This window comes from Stegodyphus dumicola, chromosome X1, assembly GCF_044657685.1.
Source record: "Stegodyphus dumicola isolate Sdum_Otavi_A_Nest chromosome X1, ASM4465768v1".
Lineage (NCBI taxonomy): Eukaryota > Metazoa > Arthropoda > Arachnida > Araneae > Eresidae > Stegodyphus > Stegodyphus dumicola.
This window is the reverse complement of record NC_140780.1, coordinates 136,506,975-136,527,691: the sequence shown is the minus strand read 5'-3', so window position 1 is coordinate 136,527,691 and position 20,717 is coordinate 136,506,975. Positions and strand designations below refer to the sequence as shown.

At 32.7% G+C, this 20,717-nt stretch overlaps 1 protein-coding gene across 1 annotated transcript in view; it reads left to right on the top strand.

The window, feature by feature from the left end:
• The window catches only part of ort (glycine receptor ora transientless), a 118,660-nt gene that overhangs the window by 72,418 nt on the left and 25,525 nt on the right, over nucleotides 1-20,717 (top strand). The window contains exons 4-6 of the mRNA XM_035364986.2: nucleotides 10,018-10,085; nucleotides 15,621-15,847; nucleotides 15,996-16,078. Of these exons, the coding sequence (XP_035220877.1) occupies nucleotides 10,018-10,085; nucleotides 15,621-15,847; nucleotides 15,996-16,078 (378 nt within the window). The remainder of the gene's footprint in view (nucleotides 1-10,017; nucleotides 10,086-15,620; nucleotides 15,848-15,995; nucleotides 16,079-20,717) is intronic.

Below are 20,717 nucleotides of genomic sequence, written 5' to 3'. Positions count from 1 at the left end.
AAGTCTTGATGTCCAAGGTAGGAATTAAGATTATGAATAATTAATTTCAGATCTTGTGACGAAAAAAATTTTTTGTTTTTAGCATCACCTCCTCTAGTTCCTCTGTTAGTAGTAGTGCTAAAAAATCTGAATTGTCCATATATAGAAATCTCGTGCTGCCTATTAGTGGTATTACTGAGATATGCATTCAGTCCGTAAGGATAAAGTGACTTATTTTGAAGTATGTAAATCGACTCCTTAAACAGTCGAAGTTTGGTGTTAGGAACAATATCAAGCACGTTAATTTCTATGTGATCAAAATTATGTTGATAATAATGTTCAAGAATAGCTGTAAGTTGATGATCTTTGGTGCTATTATTGTTATTATTTTTAAATCTTTTAATATGAGATCTATGGTTATTAATTCTGAGGTTGAGAGGGTTTTTAGTTTGACCTATATATGCGAGAGAACATTCTTTACAGGTGATTTGGTAGATGCAATTGTATGTCTTTCAAAGTGATTGTGTTTTACTTGCAGTAGAAGGAAGCGGAGTAGCATTAGCCTTACAGGTTTTTCAAAGCTGGTTGCTTCATTTAATTATTTTTATGTTATTTATCTGAGCCAGTGATTGAAAGTAAAGAGGGAGCTAGCCTGCTTTACAGTGTTTTTTGGGAGGAAGACTAACCTATCGTGAAAGTGGAACTGTTAACAGTTCCCGGCAACTTATAAGCTAAAGCTCAAAAACCTGAAAAACTGATTATATCAGAACTTAATGACATTTTTTGCGCTAATAGCTGCGAAAAAGAAATAATTTATCAAGCAAAGCAGTAATAACAATTTTGGTCAAGAAAACATCTTGCGCAATATGCTGCAAAATAAGTAAAAAATAAAAATTGTAGAAAGCTCGCCTAAAAGTTACCAAGAGCTGCTGCTCCAAAAGGTTAAAGACGTTTTTAAAAATTAATACACATGAAAAGCAAATCATTAGACATGTAAAACATAAATACAATAAAATTAAAATTAAATAACAGAAAAAGTTAAAAAGTAAGCGGAAAATGGTAAATTAGCCCAATTCGATATCCAAACAGGCTTTTCAAGGGAAATTTCAATTATTTGAACGTCGAATCAAGCTAACCCCATTACGCGTTTCGCCGAAACAGACAATTGAAACTTTTTCGCTAAAAAATTTTTGACAAAGTGTCTTGGAAATTTTAATAGTCTCAATTCTCTGTTCCAATTTCCCGACGCGTCCGCTCAGAAAGACACATTAAGGTGTTAAAATATGTAAATCAAAAACAAATTTTCTAAATCTAGTCTAAAATTAAAATCAAAACGAAAATAAATAGCGATGAGCTATTAGTCCTTAAAATACAAATATATTCGGGCTGGGTCTGCAAGCTTAAAGATTAACAATTTAATTTTTAAACTGTAGATTTTATGAAACTGTAAGAAAACCTGTAGTTAATAATCAATATAAAATAAAATAAATATAAAATAAAATTGAGAAAAGAACAACTCAATGGGTCTTGCTAAGACCAAGAAAAAGTTGTAACAAAAGAAACAATAAAACTGACCTTTGGCGATGTAAAGCTGTCCCTCTGGAAACATGCAGAAAAATGGCTGTTAAATTCAAGCGTCTTATTTTTGGATGACGTAGGTAGGGGGGAGCGAAGAGTTGTGGGCGTTTAGCCAATGCGAAGTGATTTTCGTTATCTGTAACTCGTCTCCTATTATCGGAGGGGGCCGGAAACCTCGTGAACCGTGTGAAGAGCTCAAAAAAAAAAAAAAATGGCGCTTGGCTTGTAGAAGGATGGAAAAAATTCTTTCGAGGTGAAAATGGCAAATTCAGCTAAAACTATAAAAACTAGGCCATTAAAGCATGAGAAAAAGGAAAAAACAGTAATTTGTTAAAAAAGTCGTAATTCTTCAAGCTAGCGGGCGATCAAGCTACTATGAAAAATGAAAAAAGCCCGATTTGTTAATAAAAGCAGTAATATTGGCCACTAAAGAAATTTAAATTTACAAATATGTACATAATAGTATTTAAGATTAAAGTGCCAAAATTTTTTAGGAGGAAAGAGAATGAATAAACGAGAATTTTCTGTACATTTTTACAATAGATTCTCTGAATTAGTCATCCTTCTTAAACCGTCCGAAGCTTTAGGTATAAAAAATCATTATCTAACTCAAAAAATCTATAATTAGGTAAGGTTAATGCCAGCTTTGGTCAGGGAATTTTTAATTATTTTATGTGGTATTTGGTTACTTTTTAAAATAGTTACGAAGTATAGTATTTCTTCTTGTAAGTGATCCGCAGTATTGCAAATTCTTTTCATTCTAAGTAGCTGAGAATAAATTGTGTTGATTATTACTCTTTTGGAAATGTTTGAATTCCAGTTAGTGAGTTTAAGTGTGGAAAAATTAAATTCTCTTCTTTTATCGTAAACTTTAATAAAACGGTAATCAATAATATGCAAATCAAGGTAGACTATATCATGCTGTTCTGTATTGGTTTTATTAAGTTTTAAGCAAGCAGGGTAGATATTAGCGTTTTCTATTTTGTTGTAGTTATTAAATGCTATGACATCATCAATATATCTATAGATGTGTTGGAAAAAGAGACTTTCTTCCGTTCTGAGTGAACGTACATAGGTTAGTTCTTTAGTGAACAGGAATAATTCACAAACTGAAGTTGAAAAATTCCCGCCCATAGGTATTCCCTGAACTTGTTTATAGATGTAATTGTCAAACTGAATAAAATTATTGAAGAGAACGCTGGTAAGGAATAGCTGCCATTTTTCGTTGCTGAGAATGGTAGAAATTTGTGGAAATATATCTGGAAGAGCAAGTAAACTTGTAAAAATTTCTTCGAGTGGTAGAGATGTATAAAGGTTTTCAAAGTCGTAGCATTGGATATGTTCTATTTGAAGGGAATTCAGAGTTTTAAGAACTTGTTCATTACTAGAGATCATCCAGTTGCAATGCAAACCTTTAAAATCATAGTTATTGATTAGTTCACGAATCATACGAAGTTTTTGCGCAAAGAGATAATCTATTTCTTTGAGATAACTTTTAGTACTATTAGCTATGAACCTGAATTTAATTGGAGACTTATGACATTTCGGTAAGGCATAGAGATTTGCAAACCTGTTGTTATATTTCTGGGGTTGTATTTTAAGTCTTTTATGTAGTGCTTTAAATTTATTTAGAAGAATCTGAGTACTGGAAGTTATTTTTTGGTAAGTGCAAGTGTTATTTAACTCTTTATGCAGAAGGTTGTAGTAGAAGTGTTGTCAAATAATACTAAAATTGTTGCTTGCTTTGTCAATCTTCGTGATGATAAAGTTATGTTGCAATTTTTGAATGAGATCCTCCAGGCGTTTTTTATTGTGTAAAGAGTTGAAATTAGGCGCCTTGAAAAGCAAACATTGAAATTCTTTTATAAGTGCAGCTTTCCATTCAAGAAAAGTTGTAGTGGGTAAATTGGATCTTGTACTAGCAATAATAATAAATTTATCTAGATCATTATTGAATTGTTTGAGGCAGACGTGTCTATTAAGACTGAAAGTAGGACGAAACTTGGTGCCAAGTTGCATAAGGTTACGTAATTCAGTATTTTCTATAATATTAAGATCTCCTGTGACTATATGTTGGTGGAAAGGATCGACATATTTTTCGTAGACAGGCATTTGGCAGTAACAAGTGTTATTATCTTTTATAACGTGGTGGTTTATAACTAGTTGACCCAAGATTTTTTCAAATTTAAAACAGGGTTGAATCTGGACAGGTTGGTTAGGAAGCAAGTGCTGATATTTTTTGAATATGCTAGGAATTTTGAACTTATCGTAAGAAGGGTGTTTGAACTGAATAGTACAAAAAAGTTTTTTGCGAAAGAAATTACTGTTTTTTAGTTTAAAATTGCAGAAGTCTAAAATAAGATCCTTGACTATTTTGGAGCATTGAGACGGTTGATTTACTGTTTTAATCAGATTCCATAAGGTAGTATTCTTAAAGGTATGAAGAAGTTTTATGGCATTTTTAACGAAGTCTTGATGTCCAAGGTAGGAATTAAGATTATGAATAATTAATTTCAGATCTTGTGACGAAAAAAATTTTTTGTTTTTAGCATCACCTCCTCTAGTTCCTCTGTTAGTAGTAGTGCTAAAAAATCTGAATTGTCCATATATAGAAATCTCGTGCTGCCTATTAGTGGTATTACTGAGATATGCATTCAGTCCGTAAGGATAAAGTGACTTATTTTGAAGTATGTAAATCGACTCCTTAAACAGTCGAAGTTTGGTGTTAGGAACAATATCAAGCACGTTAATTTCTATGTGATCAAAATTATGTTGATAATAATGTTCAAGAATAGCTGTAAGTTGATGATCTTTGGTGCTATTATTGTTATTATTTTTAAATCTTTTAATATGAGATCTATGGTTATTAATTCTGAGGTTGAGAGGGTTTTTAGTTTGACCTATATATGCGAGAGAACATTCTTTACAGGTGATTTGGTAGATGCAATTGTATGTCTTTCAAAGTGATTGTGTTTTACTTGCAGTAGAAGGAAGCGGAGTAGCATTAGCCTTACAGGTTTTTCAAAGCTGGTTGCTTCATTTAATTATTTTTATGTTATTTATCTGAGCCAGTGATTGAAAGTAAAGAGGGAGCTAGCCTGCTTTACAGTGTTTTTTGGGAGGAAGACTAACCTATCGTGAAAGTGGAACTGTTAACAGTTCCCGGCAACTTATAAGCTAAAGCTCAAAAACCTGAAAAACTGATTATATCAGAACTTAATGACATTTTTTGCGCTAATAGCTGCGAAAAAGAAATAATTTATCAAGCAAAGCAGTAATAACAATTTTGGTCAAGAAAACATCTTGCGCAATATGCTGCAAAATAAGTAAAAAATAAAAATTGTAGAAAGCTCGCCTAAAAGTTACCAAGAGCTGCTGCTCCAAAAGGTTAAAGACGTTTTTAAAAATTAATACACATGAAAAGCAAATCATTAGACATGTAAAACATAAATACAATAAAATTAAAATTAAATAACAGAAAAAGTTAAAAAGTAAGCGGAAAATGGTAAATTAGCCCAATTCGATATCCAAACAGGCTTTTCAAGGGAAATTTCAATTATTTGAACGTCGAATCAAGCTAACCCCATTACGCGTTTCGCCGAAACAGACAATTGAAACTTTTTCGCTAAAAAATTTTTGACAAAGTGTCTTGGAAATTTTAATAGTCTCAATTCTCTGTTCCAATTTCCCGACGCGTCCGCTCAGAAAGACACATTAAGGTGTTAAAATATGTAAATCAAAAACAAATTTTCTAAATCTAGTCTAAAATTAAAATCAAAACGAAAATAAATAGCGATGAGCTATTAGTCCTTAAAATACAAATATATTCGGGCTGGGCCTGCAAGCTTAAAGATTAACAATTTAATTTTTAAACTGTAGATTTTATGAAACTGTAAGAAAACCTGTAGTTAATAATCAATATAAAATAAAATAAATATAAAATAAAATTGAGAAAAGAACAACTCAATGGGTCTTGCTAAGACCAAGAAAAAGTTGTAACAAAAGAAACAAAAAAACTGACCTTTGGCGATGTAAAGCTGTCCCTCTGGAAACATGCAGAAAAATGGCTGTTAAATTCAAGCCTCTTATTTTTGGATGACGTAGGTAGGGGGGAGCGAAGAGTTGTGGGCGTTTAGCCAATGCGAAGTGATTTTCGTTATCTGTAACTCGTCTCCTATTATCGGAGGGGGCCGGAAACCTCGTGAACCGTGTGAAGAGCTCAAAAAAAAAAAAAAAATGGCGCTTGGCTTGTAGAAGGATGGAAAAAATTCTTTCGAGGTGAAAATGGCAAATTCAGCTAAAACTATAAAAACTAGGCCATTAAAGCATGAGAAAAAGGAAAAAACAGTAATTTGTTAAAAAAGTCGTAATTCTTCAAGCTAGCGGGCGATCAAGCTACTATGAAAAATGAAAAAAGCCCGATTTGTTAATAAAAGCAGTAATATTGGCCACTAAAGAAATTTAAATTTACAAATATGTACATAATAGTATTTAAGATTAAAGTGCCAAAGTTTTTTAGGAGGAAAGAGAATGAATAAACGAGAATTTTCTGTACATTTTTACAATAGATTCTCTGAATTAGTCATCCTTCTTAAACCGTCCGAAGCTTTAGGTATAAAAAATCATTATCTAACTCAAAAAATCTATAATTAGGTAAGGTTAATGCCAGCTTTGGTCAGGGAATTTTTAATTATTTTATGTGGTATTTGGTTACTTTTTAAAATAGTTACGAAGTATAGTATTTCTTCTTGTAAGTGATCCGCAGTATTGCAAATTCTTTTCATTCTAAGTAGCTGAGAATAAATTGTGTTGATTATTACTCTTTTGGAAATGTTTGAAATATATATATATACATATATATAGATATATACGCATATATCATTTTGCATATATTTGATTTTTGCTATTTAATATAAAACAACCAAACAGTTATGCTCCCGTATCCGTAGGTAGTATGTTCGAAGATTTAATGAGGTTAACGAAACCGCAGACAATTATATATATAACGCCACACTTATTTAATACCATATATTTAAACGTTCATCACGCAGTAAATTTGATTAACGCTTACTTGAGAAGCTGTATATATTAAGGCGTTACTAACGTTAAAAGAATAAATAATAAATAAATAAATAAAAAAGGGACTACGAACGCTGTAGGCTAATCCTCAGAACATGATAAAGCAATGAAATAAAGTTGTACTTGTTTTGTATAATGTGATGCACAGTTTCAAAGAAGGACAGTAAAGTAAGTATCTTTCTTTATTTCAAAGCAGTGCATAAGCAAAGAAATCTGTTAACTTATTTATTAAAATCGAGCATGCATATTTGAGCTTATGATTTCGAATTTCGCAAGCAGACAGTAATTGGCGTGTAGGAGCTGCTGTATTTCAAAGTACTACGGCCCTTTCTTTTTTGGCGTTTATTTTGTAACTGGTTAACTGCTTCTAGTTCAACCAGTCTCAAACGCAACCTTGGTTTGCATTCTGCCAAAACACATAGAATCATCCAAAATGGCCTTAATTACGTGCCGCACAGTGAGAGGTCACGTGAGAGTCTTTTCTTTGCCGGAAAGACGAATTTATACTGTTACGAAATGTCCAGCTGCGGTAAGATAGCTTCCCCGCAAAGTGGGTTTAGAGTTGCCAGATTTGGCCCAAAATCGGTCATTTGGCGACATTTGGTGACAAAACTGGCGATATGCCATAGATGAACGAGACATTCTAGAACGAATGCTTCCCGGTTTACCCCAGAATGTTTTCGAAGTCAGGAATCTATATAAACCCTGCCTTTACGCGGAGTGTAATGTATTGTGAGTTTTATCGTGAAGAGTATCTAGAGTATGTTGAGTTCCGGGAACGATCGATCGAGTCGGGAGCTGTACTTAATATTTTGTCGTGAAGCTGTTTTCACCGTTTTAACTTGATGGCCCGAAGTCTGTGTTGCTGATTATTTCAGTGTGTTTTTTGACGATTGTAAACATGTCTTGGGAACTCTCCTGTGAAATATTGGCGAATAAATTGTGTTTTGACTCTTTGTCAAGTGTTGTCGTCAAGTCAATCACTCCATATCCATAAATCGCAATACTACGACAGAGGGAAGGAAAGTCCCCATGTTATCGGGTCATGCTGTAGTCAATAGGTTTCTACCTGCGCGGCTTTAACCTAGATTGTAATTGATTTTAATGTGACATTTGCCAATATTGTGGTCTTTTGTGTAAGTGTTGGAAATAGCTTGTTTTATCGTTAAAATTAGTTTAGTTGGTAAAAGCAAGGTGTCTCACGTTGGTGCTAAGAAACTGCTACATAGTATCGTTACGTTTTGTGACATGAAGCTGAGAATCAAGAGCTTAGCATTCCCATCACATAGCCCACGAAAAGAACCAGCAACATTGCAGGAGTATAGTTGACGACAATAAAGAAAATTTGTCGAAAGGCAGTAAAGGAGGGAGGGCCAGATAACCATTCCCCGAAAAAGCTTTCTCAAAGGAAGTATTAGATAGGACTGGCTTAGGACGGTTTTGAATTCGACGTAATTTGAAGAAATGTTCATGAATTTTATATTAACGCAGAAAAAAATTCCATCGCTTTCGAAATTACATCCTGTATTGCAAGAAAAGACAAATTTTACTTGGAAACGAGAAACGTTAAGAAATATATTGCATAGTATTGGATTTTTATGAAGAAAAAGCCAAACCAAAACAAAGTTTTAATTGGAAGAAATGCCAGTGTGCTAAGGAGAATGCAGTATCTTGGAAACGTGAAGCAGTTTCATTGCCAAAAAAGACCTCTTATTTACTTTCACGAAACCTGGATGGACATCAATATGACAATCTCAAAATGCTGACAATCGGAAACAGTTTTTGGTGCCGTGCAGAGAGACAATGCGTCTAAAAAGACTTCTTTTACGTGTTGTTTTAAGTGCTGAAAGCGATATAGGATTTTTACTAGATCGCCTCTAGTATACAAAGCAGATACCACATCAGTGGACTATCACGGGCAAATGAATTCTTCTGTTTTTGAAAAGAGAACTTCTGGAGAAGTATTTCCAAATCTTCCACCAAATGCTCTAGTGACTTGGATGATGCCTTCTATCACAATGTCCAATTAAATAAATGTCCAACTGTGGCATGTCTAAAAGAAGAAATAATGTAATGGTTACTTAAAAATGTACAGCTCTTTCCAAATTTACCGAAAGTAGAGTAGATGGAGCTTACGAAACAAAATGCTCCTTAAGAAAAGCTGTATAAATTTGATTCAATGCTCGAAGAACATGGTTTTACGGCTCTACGTCTGCCCCCATACCCCTTCCGCATTACTGCAACTGAATTCGTTTTGGGTGAAATAAAGTAATTTGAATGGAATTGCAACAGAGGTGGAGATATGGAAATGGATAAATTGTTAAAAATTACAGAAGAAGGTCTTAAAAGGAAAAAAAAAAAAAAAATTAAACAAGTATTGCACCCATGTAGAAAATGACTATTGGAAAAAAGATGGTTTAGTGAGATTTATGAGAGTCTTTTAATCATTTCTTCTGATGAAGAGGATGAAAACTTGGACATGTATAGTGACTGTGTTACAGAACACTAAAGAGATACAGAGGTAAGGAATTTCGTTTTTTACCTACCCCAGTATGTATAATACTGCATATAGTTTTCAGCGCAAAAATCAGAGATATAATAAATATTTATTACATTATAGTTATTATAATTATTTAAATAACTATAATAATTATTTATCATCGTACAATTATTATAAATAATTACAAAGAATTTTTTGTCAGCCTGAAATAATGCATAGAAATTTTAGCTCAAAGATAAAGAAGATAGAATAATTATCAATTAATTATATAATTTTAATAATTATTTATTGTCGTATAATTATAATAATTAATTATTAGAACAAGAAAATTATTAGAATTTAGTTTAATAATAATATAGTAATGAAAATCATACAATAAAATAAAATAACTGAATAATTATAATTACAATTATAATACAATAAAATTTACTTATTACGTTTTATTATAAAATGTCTACATAGCAAAACTATATTGGAATACACTTACATTTTTACGACTATCTAAATAAATAAATACACAAAATATAATAAAAAAGCTAATTAAGAATGATGATTCGCATTATCAATTTGGATAACTTAAAAATAATTTTCTATCTTCTTATGTCTGTGCTTCTTGAACGCTGTGGAAATAAACAAGGAAAACATAAGACAGGAAAAAAAATCTACTACATGATTCCTGTCCATCTACCCTATTTTGAAAATAAATCTATCCGAATGGCACATGCGAGTTTGCCTTCATGATTGCGGCTGAGACAGTCTAACATTTTTATACTTTCAACCTTTTCGGGAGGGTCACTGTGAATTATGGTTATTGAATCAGCGGATACGAGAGCAAATGGACCGAAACATTTTTTTAATGGTATATTATTTCTTTTCTCTAGGTAAACCTACAAGGGTGCTCTTCCATGTTACTGTAATGGGTCTTGATTCCATCAATGAAGGCTCCATGGTAATTTCGTTGCATTTTAAAATTCTCATTATTTTTAAATTGCCAACTGCAGCCAATTGTGAAGATGAAATCCTCAAAAAATTATATGCCAAATGTTGCCAAAGCCCCAAAAATCTTCACAGCCGTAGATGGCATTATAACAGAATAACAGTAAATGTTAATTATGTTAAGTTTAATTTGTGTTTAATTTGTACACACATTGCTTTGTTAACCTAATTATACACTCCTCAGTTTCTATCCGTAATTTGTCAAATGCTGCGTTGGAAATTAAAAGCTTTCCTCCCTCACATTTTTAAGTAAAATCAGAAGTTCACCAATGGCCGAGCAGATAAGATCGTTGACTATTAGTGCTTGGATCGTAGTTCATATGCCGGCGTAAATACGTGAGTGACTAGTTACAATCAGAAAGTCCTCTGGAATACATCTTTTTCCACTCGCATGCTTTGCTGTAACTAATATATGTAAAATTATAAGCTGAGTTGACGAAGAGCTCTGACTCGGAAACTGGGACTATGACTGACCTCAAGCAGTGCCGTAAATAGAGTACGCAGATAGATACAGTGAAATAGAGTAGTAAAGATTCCACAGCCTGTTGATAACACAACGATGCACATTCCACTTTCATACAACAGCGGATTGTCTTGCAATCCCTCTAACAGTCCAATAACGCATTTAATGGTGCAAATGGTGTCTTCGGCTCATGCTTTCCACTTTGGTTATCTCAGATTATACGAAACTATCACTGTTTTTGAACTGACGCATAGGTCCGCCATGCCCCTTTTTAAGGCATAGTAGAGTGACTACGGGATTACATTTTATGTTAATTTGATTTGCCCATTTGCATTCGGTGATAGGGCCTTTACCTCATATGTAAACTGTATGTTTTAATTTGCAGTTTTACGTTCGTACCTTTTCTTTTAGCGTTTGTTGCTTATTCTTTTAGCACGAATGTATTTGTCAATCGCTCTTGTCCAACAGAAGAACGTAGATACGATTTCGGGATCTTCAGTTTGCTAAAGGAACATTCGCAGGACGTTGTTGTAACAGGTATTCTAAAACAGTGTCAAGTTTTGGATGCGCATTGTGCAATAAGAGTATGTACTTTTTGGCAGCATTTAAAAAGCATCCATATCGCCTATATTTTCAAATACTTCCATCGCTTGGTATTTGAAACTCTCTCTCTCTCTATTTCACACAAATTCAGAAGCATCTGAGTGAGTATTATGATTGAAATACAAGTTATCTGCGCATAGTTTCATGTTAATTAGCGGTAAAAATTTTAATGTCCATTTAAAAAACTGAAATAGTTTGCGATCTCTTGTAATGCTGTAAATATGTCATTGAATTGAATGAGTAGTTATATCTACTACTTCACAAACATATTTTTTAAGTAATCAAGTTTCATTCATTGAAAACGAATCATCAGAGGACTTTTCACCAGGCATAATTTTTACTTTGCGTTGTCTCTTGTCTAATACGCAAGCTTGAATATTAATTTCTTCAGTTAAATTTTTCAACGAATTGAGAAGAACATCTCATATATACTTCAATATCATACAACTGTCCTTTTATACTTCTAATATTTAGTCCGTCTGATATTAACTTTTTCGATGTTATTCGCAAGTGCTTTGCCAGATTTTTAATTGATCCCAAAAATATATATAAAGCTTTTTTATTGCTACATTTATTTGTGTAAGAATCCGTGTTAGCATACAGTACAATTTGAGCATTGAGAACTGTCTGTGCAATCAAATGTAATAGAAAAATATTTTGCTTTTTGAATATTAGAAATAGTATGCTGCCTAATTTTGAAAGCATCTATATTAATCCTGTCATTATATATTATCGCAGAGGAAAAATTAACCTTATTTTTCTTATAATTTTCAATACGTTGTCCTATAATAGGATCTGATCTTAGTGAATAATTAATTTTATAGCGTAAAAATTTCTCACATTCGAGATTACAAGTTTTCTCTCAAGCTCGTATCAATCATTATTTTTTACAGTGTAGAAATGCATCCAAAATAACTTTTAAAATATGCCCCTAGTTTACCTTTCCTTTAAAAATCGTTGCCTCTAGACTGCTCTTCTATAAAACCACCTTCACTAATTTTTGATTCGTATGTTTTCCGTTGGACATAACATTTTTATAATGCAATGAAGTTTTATGTCGTGTTAAGGCTGTATTCAAATGCTACCAGTCTCGAAATCCACCGGTGGTACATACATTCTGATTCTGATTTTTACCAAATAGAATGAATGGAAAACAGAACAGTGCAACATTTCGCTTGGAATTCATCAGTTAATTTCTAATTATTTACTCTCCATTGGACAGGGACAGTTGATAAACTTTTTTTTTTTTTTTTTTTTTTTTTTTTTTTTTTTTTTTTTTTTAATCAAAATGCCTATTTTCTGTATCAGGGTAAATAATTATGTCATTGCCTAATTCAGGTCCCTGTTGAACAATATTCGAATGTTACTATTTGTTATGCACCCTTGTTGTGGAATTATTATAATTCATTTGTTATTCATAGATTTTATTTTGTTATTCATTAATTTTGATTTGATAATTAATTTTGATTTGTTATTCATAGATTCTCCTTTAATATCCACCATATGAATATCATCACACTGTATTTAGCTTTTGTGGCTTGGTGTTTAATTTTGTCTTCATTATCATTTTTTTTCAGTTTCATGTGAAATATTATTAACTGTAGAAAGTAGATTTAATTCAGTTACTGATGTTAATGTTGGTTGAGGGTTTTTTTTTTTTTTTTTTTTTTTTTTTTTTTTTTTTTTTTTAAAGTGCCAATAAGTGTTACATTTGTCTTTATATTTTTTGTTTTTATATCTCTTATTTTTTTAACTGTCCTTCGGCGAGAATGTTTGCTAGCATATTTCCCTACAAAAATTTTATTAAATATAATATTGTAATCGCATATAGTTTATAAGTTAATTTTTACTATAAAGTGCACTTTTCGTTTGTGTTAATATTAGAAATGGACGAATAATATCGAATATTATTGTAATTAAATAAAAAATTCGGATATCTCGAATAATGCGCAATACATTGCAATACAGATATAGATTTTTATTAATTTTATAACACATTCATTTTTTGTTTGTTTGTTTTATGTTATGTTCTTTATTTAGACTTTACATCAGATAAGTTAGATAATAAGATGGATATTAGAATTTAGTATTATAACCTGTTTACTATTTATATTTATTATTACGATCAATGTAATAAAAGTTCAAGGCATTTGAATATTTAAGGTATCCGCGTATTCGACGCCCAGAAACTATCCGAATTCTAGAACGGATGTTTGCCCATTTCTAGTTTATATTAATTTAATAATGTAAAAAATATATAAGTTTATTTACTGTTACTTGTCAACAAAGTAGCATATTTACTGGCATCAGTATAAGAAATATAAATTTATTGCCGGTAATAAGTCGGTAATAATGTATTAAAGTTCGCCTTACTTAGTACTCCCGTGCAGAAATGGCAATGAAAGTATTGAAGTATTGAAAATAATCATAAAAGTAATATTATTTCTAAATGATGGTCAAAGCAACATTGCAAATTCATTACATAAAGCATAAGCTATATTCAAAAACTCAGTTTCATCTCGTCTCTGAAGTATCGCCGCAGTTAATGTTCTACTTTTTTAACTTGTTAAAAAATATCTATTTTTAAATGAAATAAAGAAATCGATATACTTACGGATTTTAATGTATGAATTCTGTGAAGTAACTTTTTAAGAACAAGAAGCTGAATCCTAAACAAATTTTTCAGTTTTTGGCACAAAGTAAAGTGTAAACTGTATTTCTGTTATCTATTACAAGATCACAAGAAAATTTTAAACCTTTAAGGCAGATCAGTCTTCATACCTCTTTCTTGTTGGTTTGACCAAGGAACTTGTTTCACCTTCAAAATCCGTTTATAAAAAAGTATATACTCAGTGGCTAATGGAAGATCCTTTGTTGGGAACTAGAAAAGATATCACTGGAAACCTTCAAACCTCTTTGTTTGTTAATGGAAGGCGGAAGGAAATTGGTTCTAAGATGGAATTTAGGGCATTTTCAGTACCTCCAGCATACAGGTTAGCGGAAGTCTTCTCCTTCTAAAGGTTAAAAGATTAAAGAAGTGTATTCAAAAGATATTTGTATATCTATTTTCTCATTCATAAGGATTTTAACCTCGTTACCTGGAACAATAACCACATTATAAGCACAGACAATTAAAAATTTAAAAGAAAATATTGGTAAAATGGATACAAATTTGGTTTATAAATGTCTAAAATTCAGTAAGCGGTGAATGGAAGTAAAGTTCTTATGAATGAGCAAATAGATTTGTACAAATCCCATTTTATTACTCTTTATAGGCTTTTCCACGAATTTTCACTGAAGAGGCAGAAACTCGATGAATCACTGTAAGCTTTAGCTATATCAATAAAACTAGCACCCCTCCTTGACCTGGCCGCTTTTGTATAGAATACAACTTGGTCGATCTTACCGATGAATTATCTTATCTAAGAAATAAAATGAAAGAAAAACATAACGTCTGCCAACGTTTATCGAAAAATGTCATTTTCCCTCAAATAATGGAAATCAATTAAAATATTTGTGCCCCTAATCAAGCTGCGCGGGAAAATCCGCTTTCGCCAAGGCCTACTTATGAGGCTGCCTATTAAAAACATTGCAAAATTAAGAAGTTAATTAAAAAAATCAGAATTCCGAATATGGCGCTTATTTTTTAACTCACTTTACATCAAATCACAGGTACTTCCTTCCTTAGGTTATTCCCTCTTTCTATTGTTGTCCTTTTTAATCCTAAAATATCAACCGTACTGTTAGTTTACGAGTCAGAGTACATTGGTGTTTTAGTAAGATTTGAAGAACTAGCAACAACGAGTACACTACAGGCTGATGGCACTACCGGAATAACTTGACCAGAGTTCAAAGGATTCGTCATAAAACTATATGAAGAAACCCATGCAAACATTATCCAATAATTATATCAAAGCTAAGAAATAAAAGAAATTGTCTCAAAGAATTATCTGCATTAATTTGAAGTTCTGCTAATTTGCCCTGGCTGATGAATGCAATAATTCCAGCAGGAGAAAAATGCAGCAGGACCGATTTCCCACTTTGCAAAATATCTTCTATGATGCAAGAACTTCCTATTAAATATATTTATATTTCTGAAAGTACGTCACTTATTCTTACAGTTTACTTTTGGTAAATTTAAAACTGTTTCTGATGCTTCTTATTCTATAAATTTTTCATATTTTTAAATTGCATTTTCAACTAAATTTTCTGAATAGTCTTACGCGAGTAAACAGCTATCAGAAATACTTAATTATATCAGCAGGAAGATACGTGTATTATATCCTTTACTAGTAATATGAAACTAAAGGACTTCAACAGAAACATGAAATAAAGGACATGCCAAACTTAAGTCAAAAACTATCCGTAAGACTTTCTAGTTTCTTTGCATGGAAATGTTAATTTATATGTAAAATTTTTCAGACATATGCAGCTGATATATTTTTTGCTCAGAAGTGGAAAGATCACCGTTTGCGATTACCAGAAAACATGACTTCCGAATATCGTCTTCTGGAAGTACAGTGGTTGCAAAATATGTGGAGACCGGATTCATATTTCAAGAATGCCAAAGCAGTCACATTTCAGACGATGACAATACCCAATCATTACGTTTGGCTTTACCATAACAAAGATATTCTATACATGGTCAAGTAAGTCGTACAGTTCATAAAATGTATTTTGAAATGCTTCGACTAATTTTTAGTGTGATATATAATTTCTTTTAGCTGTTTTTAGGATAATTTTAAATATCAGTTTGCGCCAAAATAATACCTATATATTTTCTTTATCTATATCCAGGCTCACACTTACGCTATCATGTGCGATGAATTTTGCAAGCTATCCTCATGATACACAAACTTGTTCTTTACAGATGGAAAGTTGTAAGTATACATTTCGCTTTAAAATATATAAAAGATCTTATCTTCTATGCTTATACATATTGAAAGGAAAAGTAATAAAAAATTGCCTGAAATTAAATTTTCAGTAATTTCTGAGATTTCTAGAAGAAAAATTGTTAGCCATGTTTGAAAATGTTTGCAGAAATAATAAGACTAGTAGCAGGATTTATACTTGTAATTAAAGTAAGTGCTATTAATTTTCACTAATCTTCTTTAGAATTGTTTAAATTTAATTTATAATTCTGAAGAGTTTGATTGGTATACAAAAATGCGCTCGTAAGACGTATTGGGATTAATTAATTATTCATTTAAATTTATTCAATGATTGAATATTTAGTAAGCCCATTGACTGCGAAAGCATAAATAATTCTTAAATGAAATTCAAAGTTTATAAAATTATTCCTACCATTTCTTTGGATCTTCATTAAAAGTTATTACTTTTAGTAAGCGAAATATTGCATTTAGTCGCATATTTCTTTCTGGCGCGTGTTCTACCAGCTAGCTTTTTAAGCACATGATTTAGAAACTTCAGATTAATAATAACAACGTAAAATAGGTACCTAGTACACGAGGAAGTACATTCAATAAGTAAAAGGAACATTACTGAAACTTCTTTGAAATACAAAATGTAATAATATTAGTTCATCTCTTCATATGTACTTTTTAACGCAATATATTCTTAATTTAGATCTTTCATCGGAAAGGTTGTAAACCGCATAACCGCATAACCTTCACTCTCAATTTTCAAGTGGAGAAATTTTAAAAAAGGGAGGGAATACACGAGTAAACACGGTATTTATTTTCATTTATTAAAATAATTTCTGTTCCAAAGTTTTCAGACCTGCTTTGCTGTATTGAAAGATTTGTTTCATACATTTTCCTATAACATCATGTGGTACTTGCTACGTCATCCTAGATCTCCGAAAATTTATTTATTTATTGCATTAAAAGACTTACTTTCTAAATTCACCTAAGAAATCATGTGGTCTTCGATATTTCATTTTAGTTCTTTGCAAGTCTTTTTATTTACTTTTTTGAGTTTTCAAATGTACTCGTACGCCATAAGTTCTTTTTTTTTTAAAGTTATCTGATGCAATTCTAACAACCAATGCAATAATTATAATACTTTAGTGTGAAAAATGTTGGTTATGTTGGAAAGCGTTATTAAATTTTACAATATTTAGAGATCGCTTATCACATTTTATAATATTTAGAGAACACTCGGATAGTTTTTCATATTTTTGCTTCTGCTTTTAACACAAAAACGTGCTACTCAACATTCTTTATCAGAAGGAAAAAGTCTCAGAATAACTTAGATAAGCAAGAAAAAATTTATTTGTGTAAGCGAAAAATGAGAAGAAAAAAGCATATTAGAATCTTAGATTGCTGATTTGGTGTGGTTTGGTTTATTAGATTACGGCAAAGCACTCGAGGGCTATCTGCCTGTGAGAATACAGAATTCTCACAGTGAACAGTATGGCATCATCGATTCTTGTATCGTTATCGCGCGTTGCCACATGCGTCGCAATGTATAAAAACTGGAAGGACTGGTTTGCTCTTTCTCTCTTTCTGCCTGACGTCGTGTTAACGAGTGTGTGGGCCTTCGGGCCACACACTCAGCCTTCGCCATCGTTCCTGCATATTCTAACGTGGAATGTCGTCGTATTATGCATAGAAAGAAGCAGAGTTAAGAGATGTAATATCTAGCGAAAAATGCTTGGTTTGAAACTCACTACGTCCTGCTGCCGTGAATAACATAACATAAAAAAAAAATAAAAAAAAAATTTAAAAAAAAAAAAAAAAAAAACGCTCAAGCAGATCATCAATAGGTGTTCGACTCCAAGATGAGCTTGACCAGCGATGGGTCACCACGTGATGATAAGTGTGTTAAGGAAAAGTGAGTGTGAAAAAAGAAGAGCTTGCACGTGTGTAATAAGACTGCGCGACAATACGAAAATGAATATGAGAAAATTTCGACTGCGTACATATTTGATGAGACAGGATTACAATTTATCTACGAACAGTCACGTTTTGGCATTCACCGACGATTCCATTTTAATTTATCACGTTGTGTGTATCTAACTTATGATATGTTGATATTTTATATGTGTGTGATAAATTTTCCAAATTTAATCCAGAAAATGTGTTTGATAAAATAAATGTGAGATTAGAAAAAGAGAGTTACCGACTCATGCATGCCTTATTGGGTAAGTCATTTTATTCTTATTAGTAAAGATCATGCAATGTACTAACCACTAAATTTTAGTTTAATTATTTGCGCGGAATTAATTTGTATTTGATACTCTTAGTATCGTTACTTTTAGGTGATCTCGCCAACAACACCACACTGCCTTAAGGGAGGGATGATTTCGTGGAGGACTTTTTAAGGGAAACTGGCTCGTATACACGTTACACATGGGGAAAACCACGAAAACACCCATGCAGCCAGCCCGTTCGCGGGATTCGAACCTCGGATACCGAACTACCAGTGTTCAGCCACGTTACCGCTCGGCCGCTGGTGGGCTCCTAGATTGCTGAAGATATTTATTTCAATAAAATAGCTGCAAAAGTGGAAAAATTAAGCTTTGGGTTCGATGCAAGAGATTATCTGTCGTAGGTAATCTTGAACAGCGTTTCTGGGGTAGACTGCTTTGTATAATATGTTCCAGTTCGCTGATCAGCTCAGCAGCATTTCAGGATGGATAGATCCATCTTGCCTTATACACGCTTAATAAAAGATGAGGTGTAGCGAACTGACTGCCCCTATAAGCATGCTAGCATACACGACCGCGCAGGACACGCCAAGCATTATCTCTATGAAATAGCCTGGGAATGTTGTGAGAATAAATTTTTCTCAACAGGTGATAGAATACCGCGGTCATACTGCACTATTATCCGTTGTCTGTGAGGGTAGCACGGAAGACTACTACATGTGTATAACTAACGTAGGATAAGACTCTTTAAACAGTCTATAGTAGTATGGAGCTATATATGGCGTTCTGAAGTAAATCCAGAAACTTTTTCTTCAGTCGGCTAGTTTCCAGGAAAGTGTGCGCTGTCATAAACTCACATCAACCACCATAACTCGTCACTGAAAACCATACGTTCTCACTAAGAGAATCTCTTATAAGTCATGTAACGTTTGATCACCCGTGATGGATGAAGGAAGGAGACCAGTTGTCTTTTAGTCCGCTGCTCTGGCTCTCGCATAATCAGCTGAACTATGTCAGTTGGCAAAACTATCAATAAAACAGAAACCCATTCTGATTGGTGAAGTGTCGCACGCTTCGCTTGGCTTCGCTGGCTATATGCAAACTAATATCGTTCTCTTTGGGATCAAATTTTGGAATCATTTTTTACAGATCGCAACGGCTTTTCCTAAGCACATTGCCTTCATTCCCACTATTTAAAAAGTCCTTTCCGTTAGCGGCTAGTAATCTTAACCTCGTTAATTCAAACACCCTTTTGGGCTCACCAGCGGCGGAGCGGTAACGTCACTAAACACTGGTAGTTCGGTCCGAGGTTCGAATCCCGCGAACGGGCTGGCTGCATGGGTGTTTTCGTGGTTTTCCCCATGTGTAACGTGTATACGAGCCAGTTTCCCTTAAAAAGTCCTCCACGAAGGCATCCCTCCCTTAAGGCAGATAGCCTTCGAGTGCTTTGCCGTAATCTAATAAAACCAAACCAATCAAACTCCCTTTCTTCTCTCCTAATTCTATCCTGCCTCTCTTCTTCTTCTTTCCTAATTCTATCCTGCCTCTCTGCTTCTTCTCTCCTAATTCTTTAATGCTTCTCTCCTAATTCTTTCCTCCTTCTCTTCCTCTTCTCTCCTAATTTTTTCCTGCTTCTTTTCTTCTCTTTCAAGCCTCGTTGAAGTGATATTTTCTAACAGGCCTTTCACTAGTTAATCCTCGCAGGATTTATTTCCCATAATCAGCTGTCTTAGATCCAATATCCTAAGTTCAGTGCCGACTTGTCCCCATAACTCTTCAGCTAAGGTTTGAAGGTCCTCTTTCCTAATTTTTTCTAAGAATGCCATGATATAAGCCCAACTTATGATAACAACCTAACAATTTTAGCTCCCTCTTTCTACATATATATAAGATTATTTTAAACAAATATCAGTTTAAAAAAAAGTGAGAAGTAAATTTGAACCCTTAATTTTGTTCACAACATCTCTTACAGATCTAACACAATGCAAGACAATTTACACTATAATATGCACATTTATGAGGTTAAATATAATTTGTTTACTTGAGAGTTTATTATACTACAAATAATATTAACGTTTTACAAGCTTTAAATTCAATTGCGTTAACTCGAATGCTTATGATAATACAATATACTTTCATGAAACTTGAGGTATTTTAAAGTATGCATTCAAAGGTAAATTAAATTAAAAAACATAAATCTACGTGCTCATAATTAAGCATTGATTTCACACACACAGTTAAAAGTAAGATACTGGGGTTTCTAGCCTTCCTCTTTTACTAGTTCAACAGTAAGCAAAATGTTTCAGTTCTTACACAAATAAAGTTTTACACACCTTAACTGAAATTTCTAACCTTTAAAACATTCAAGACGTCTTAAAAATAATATATCCATTACTAGCTAACCTTAG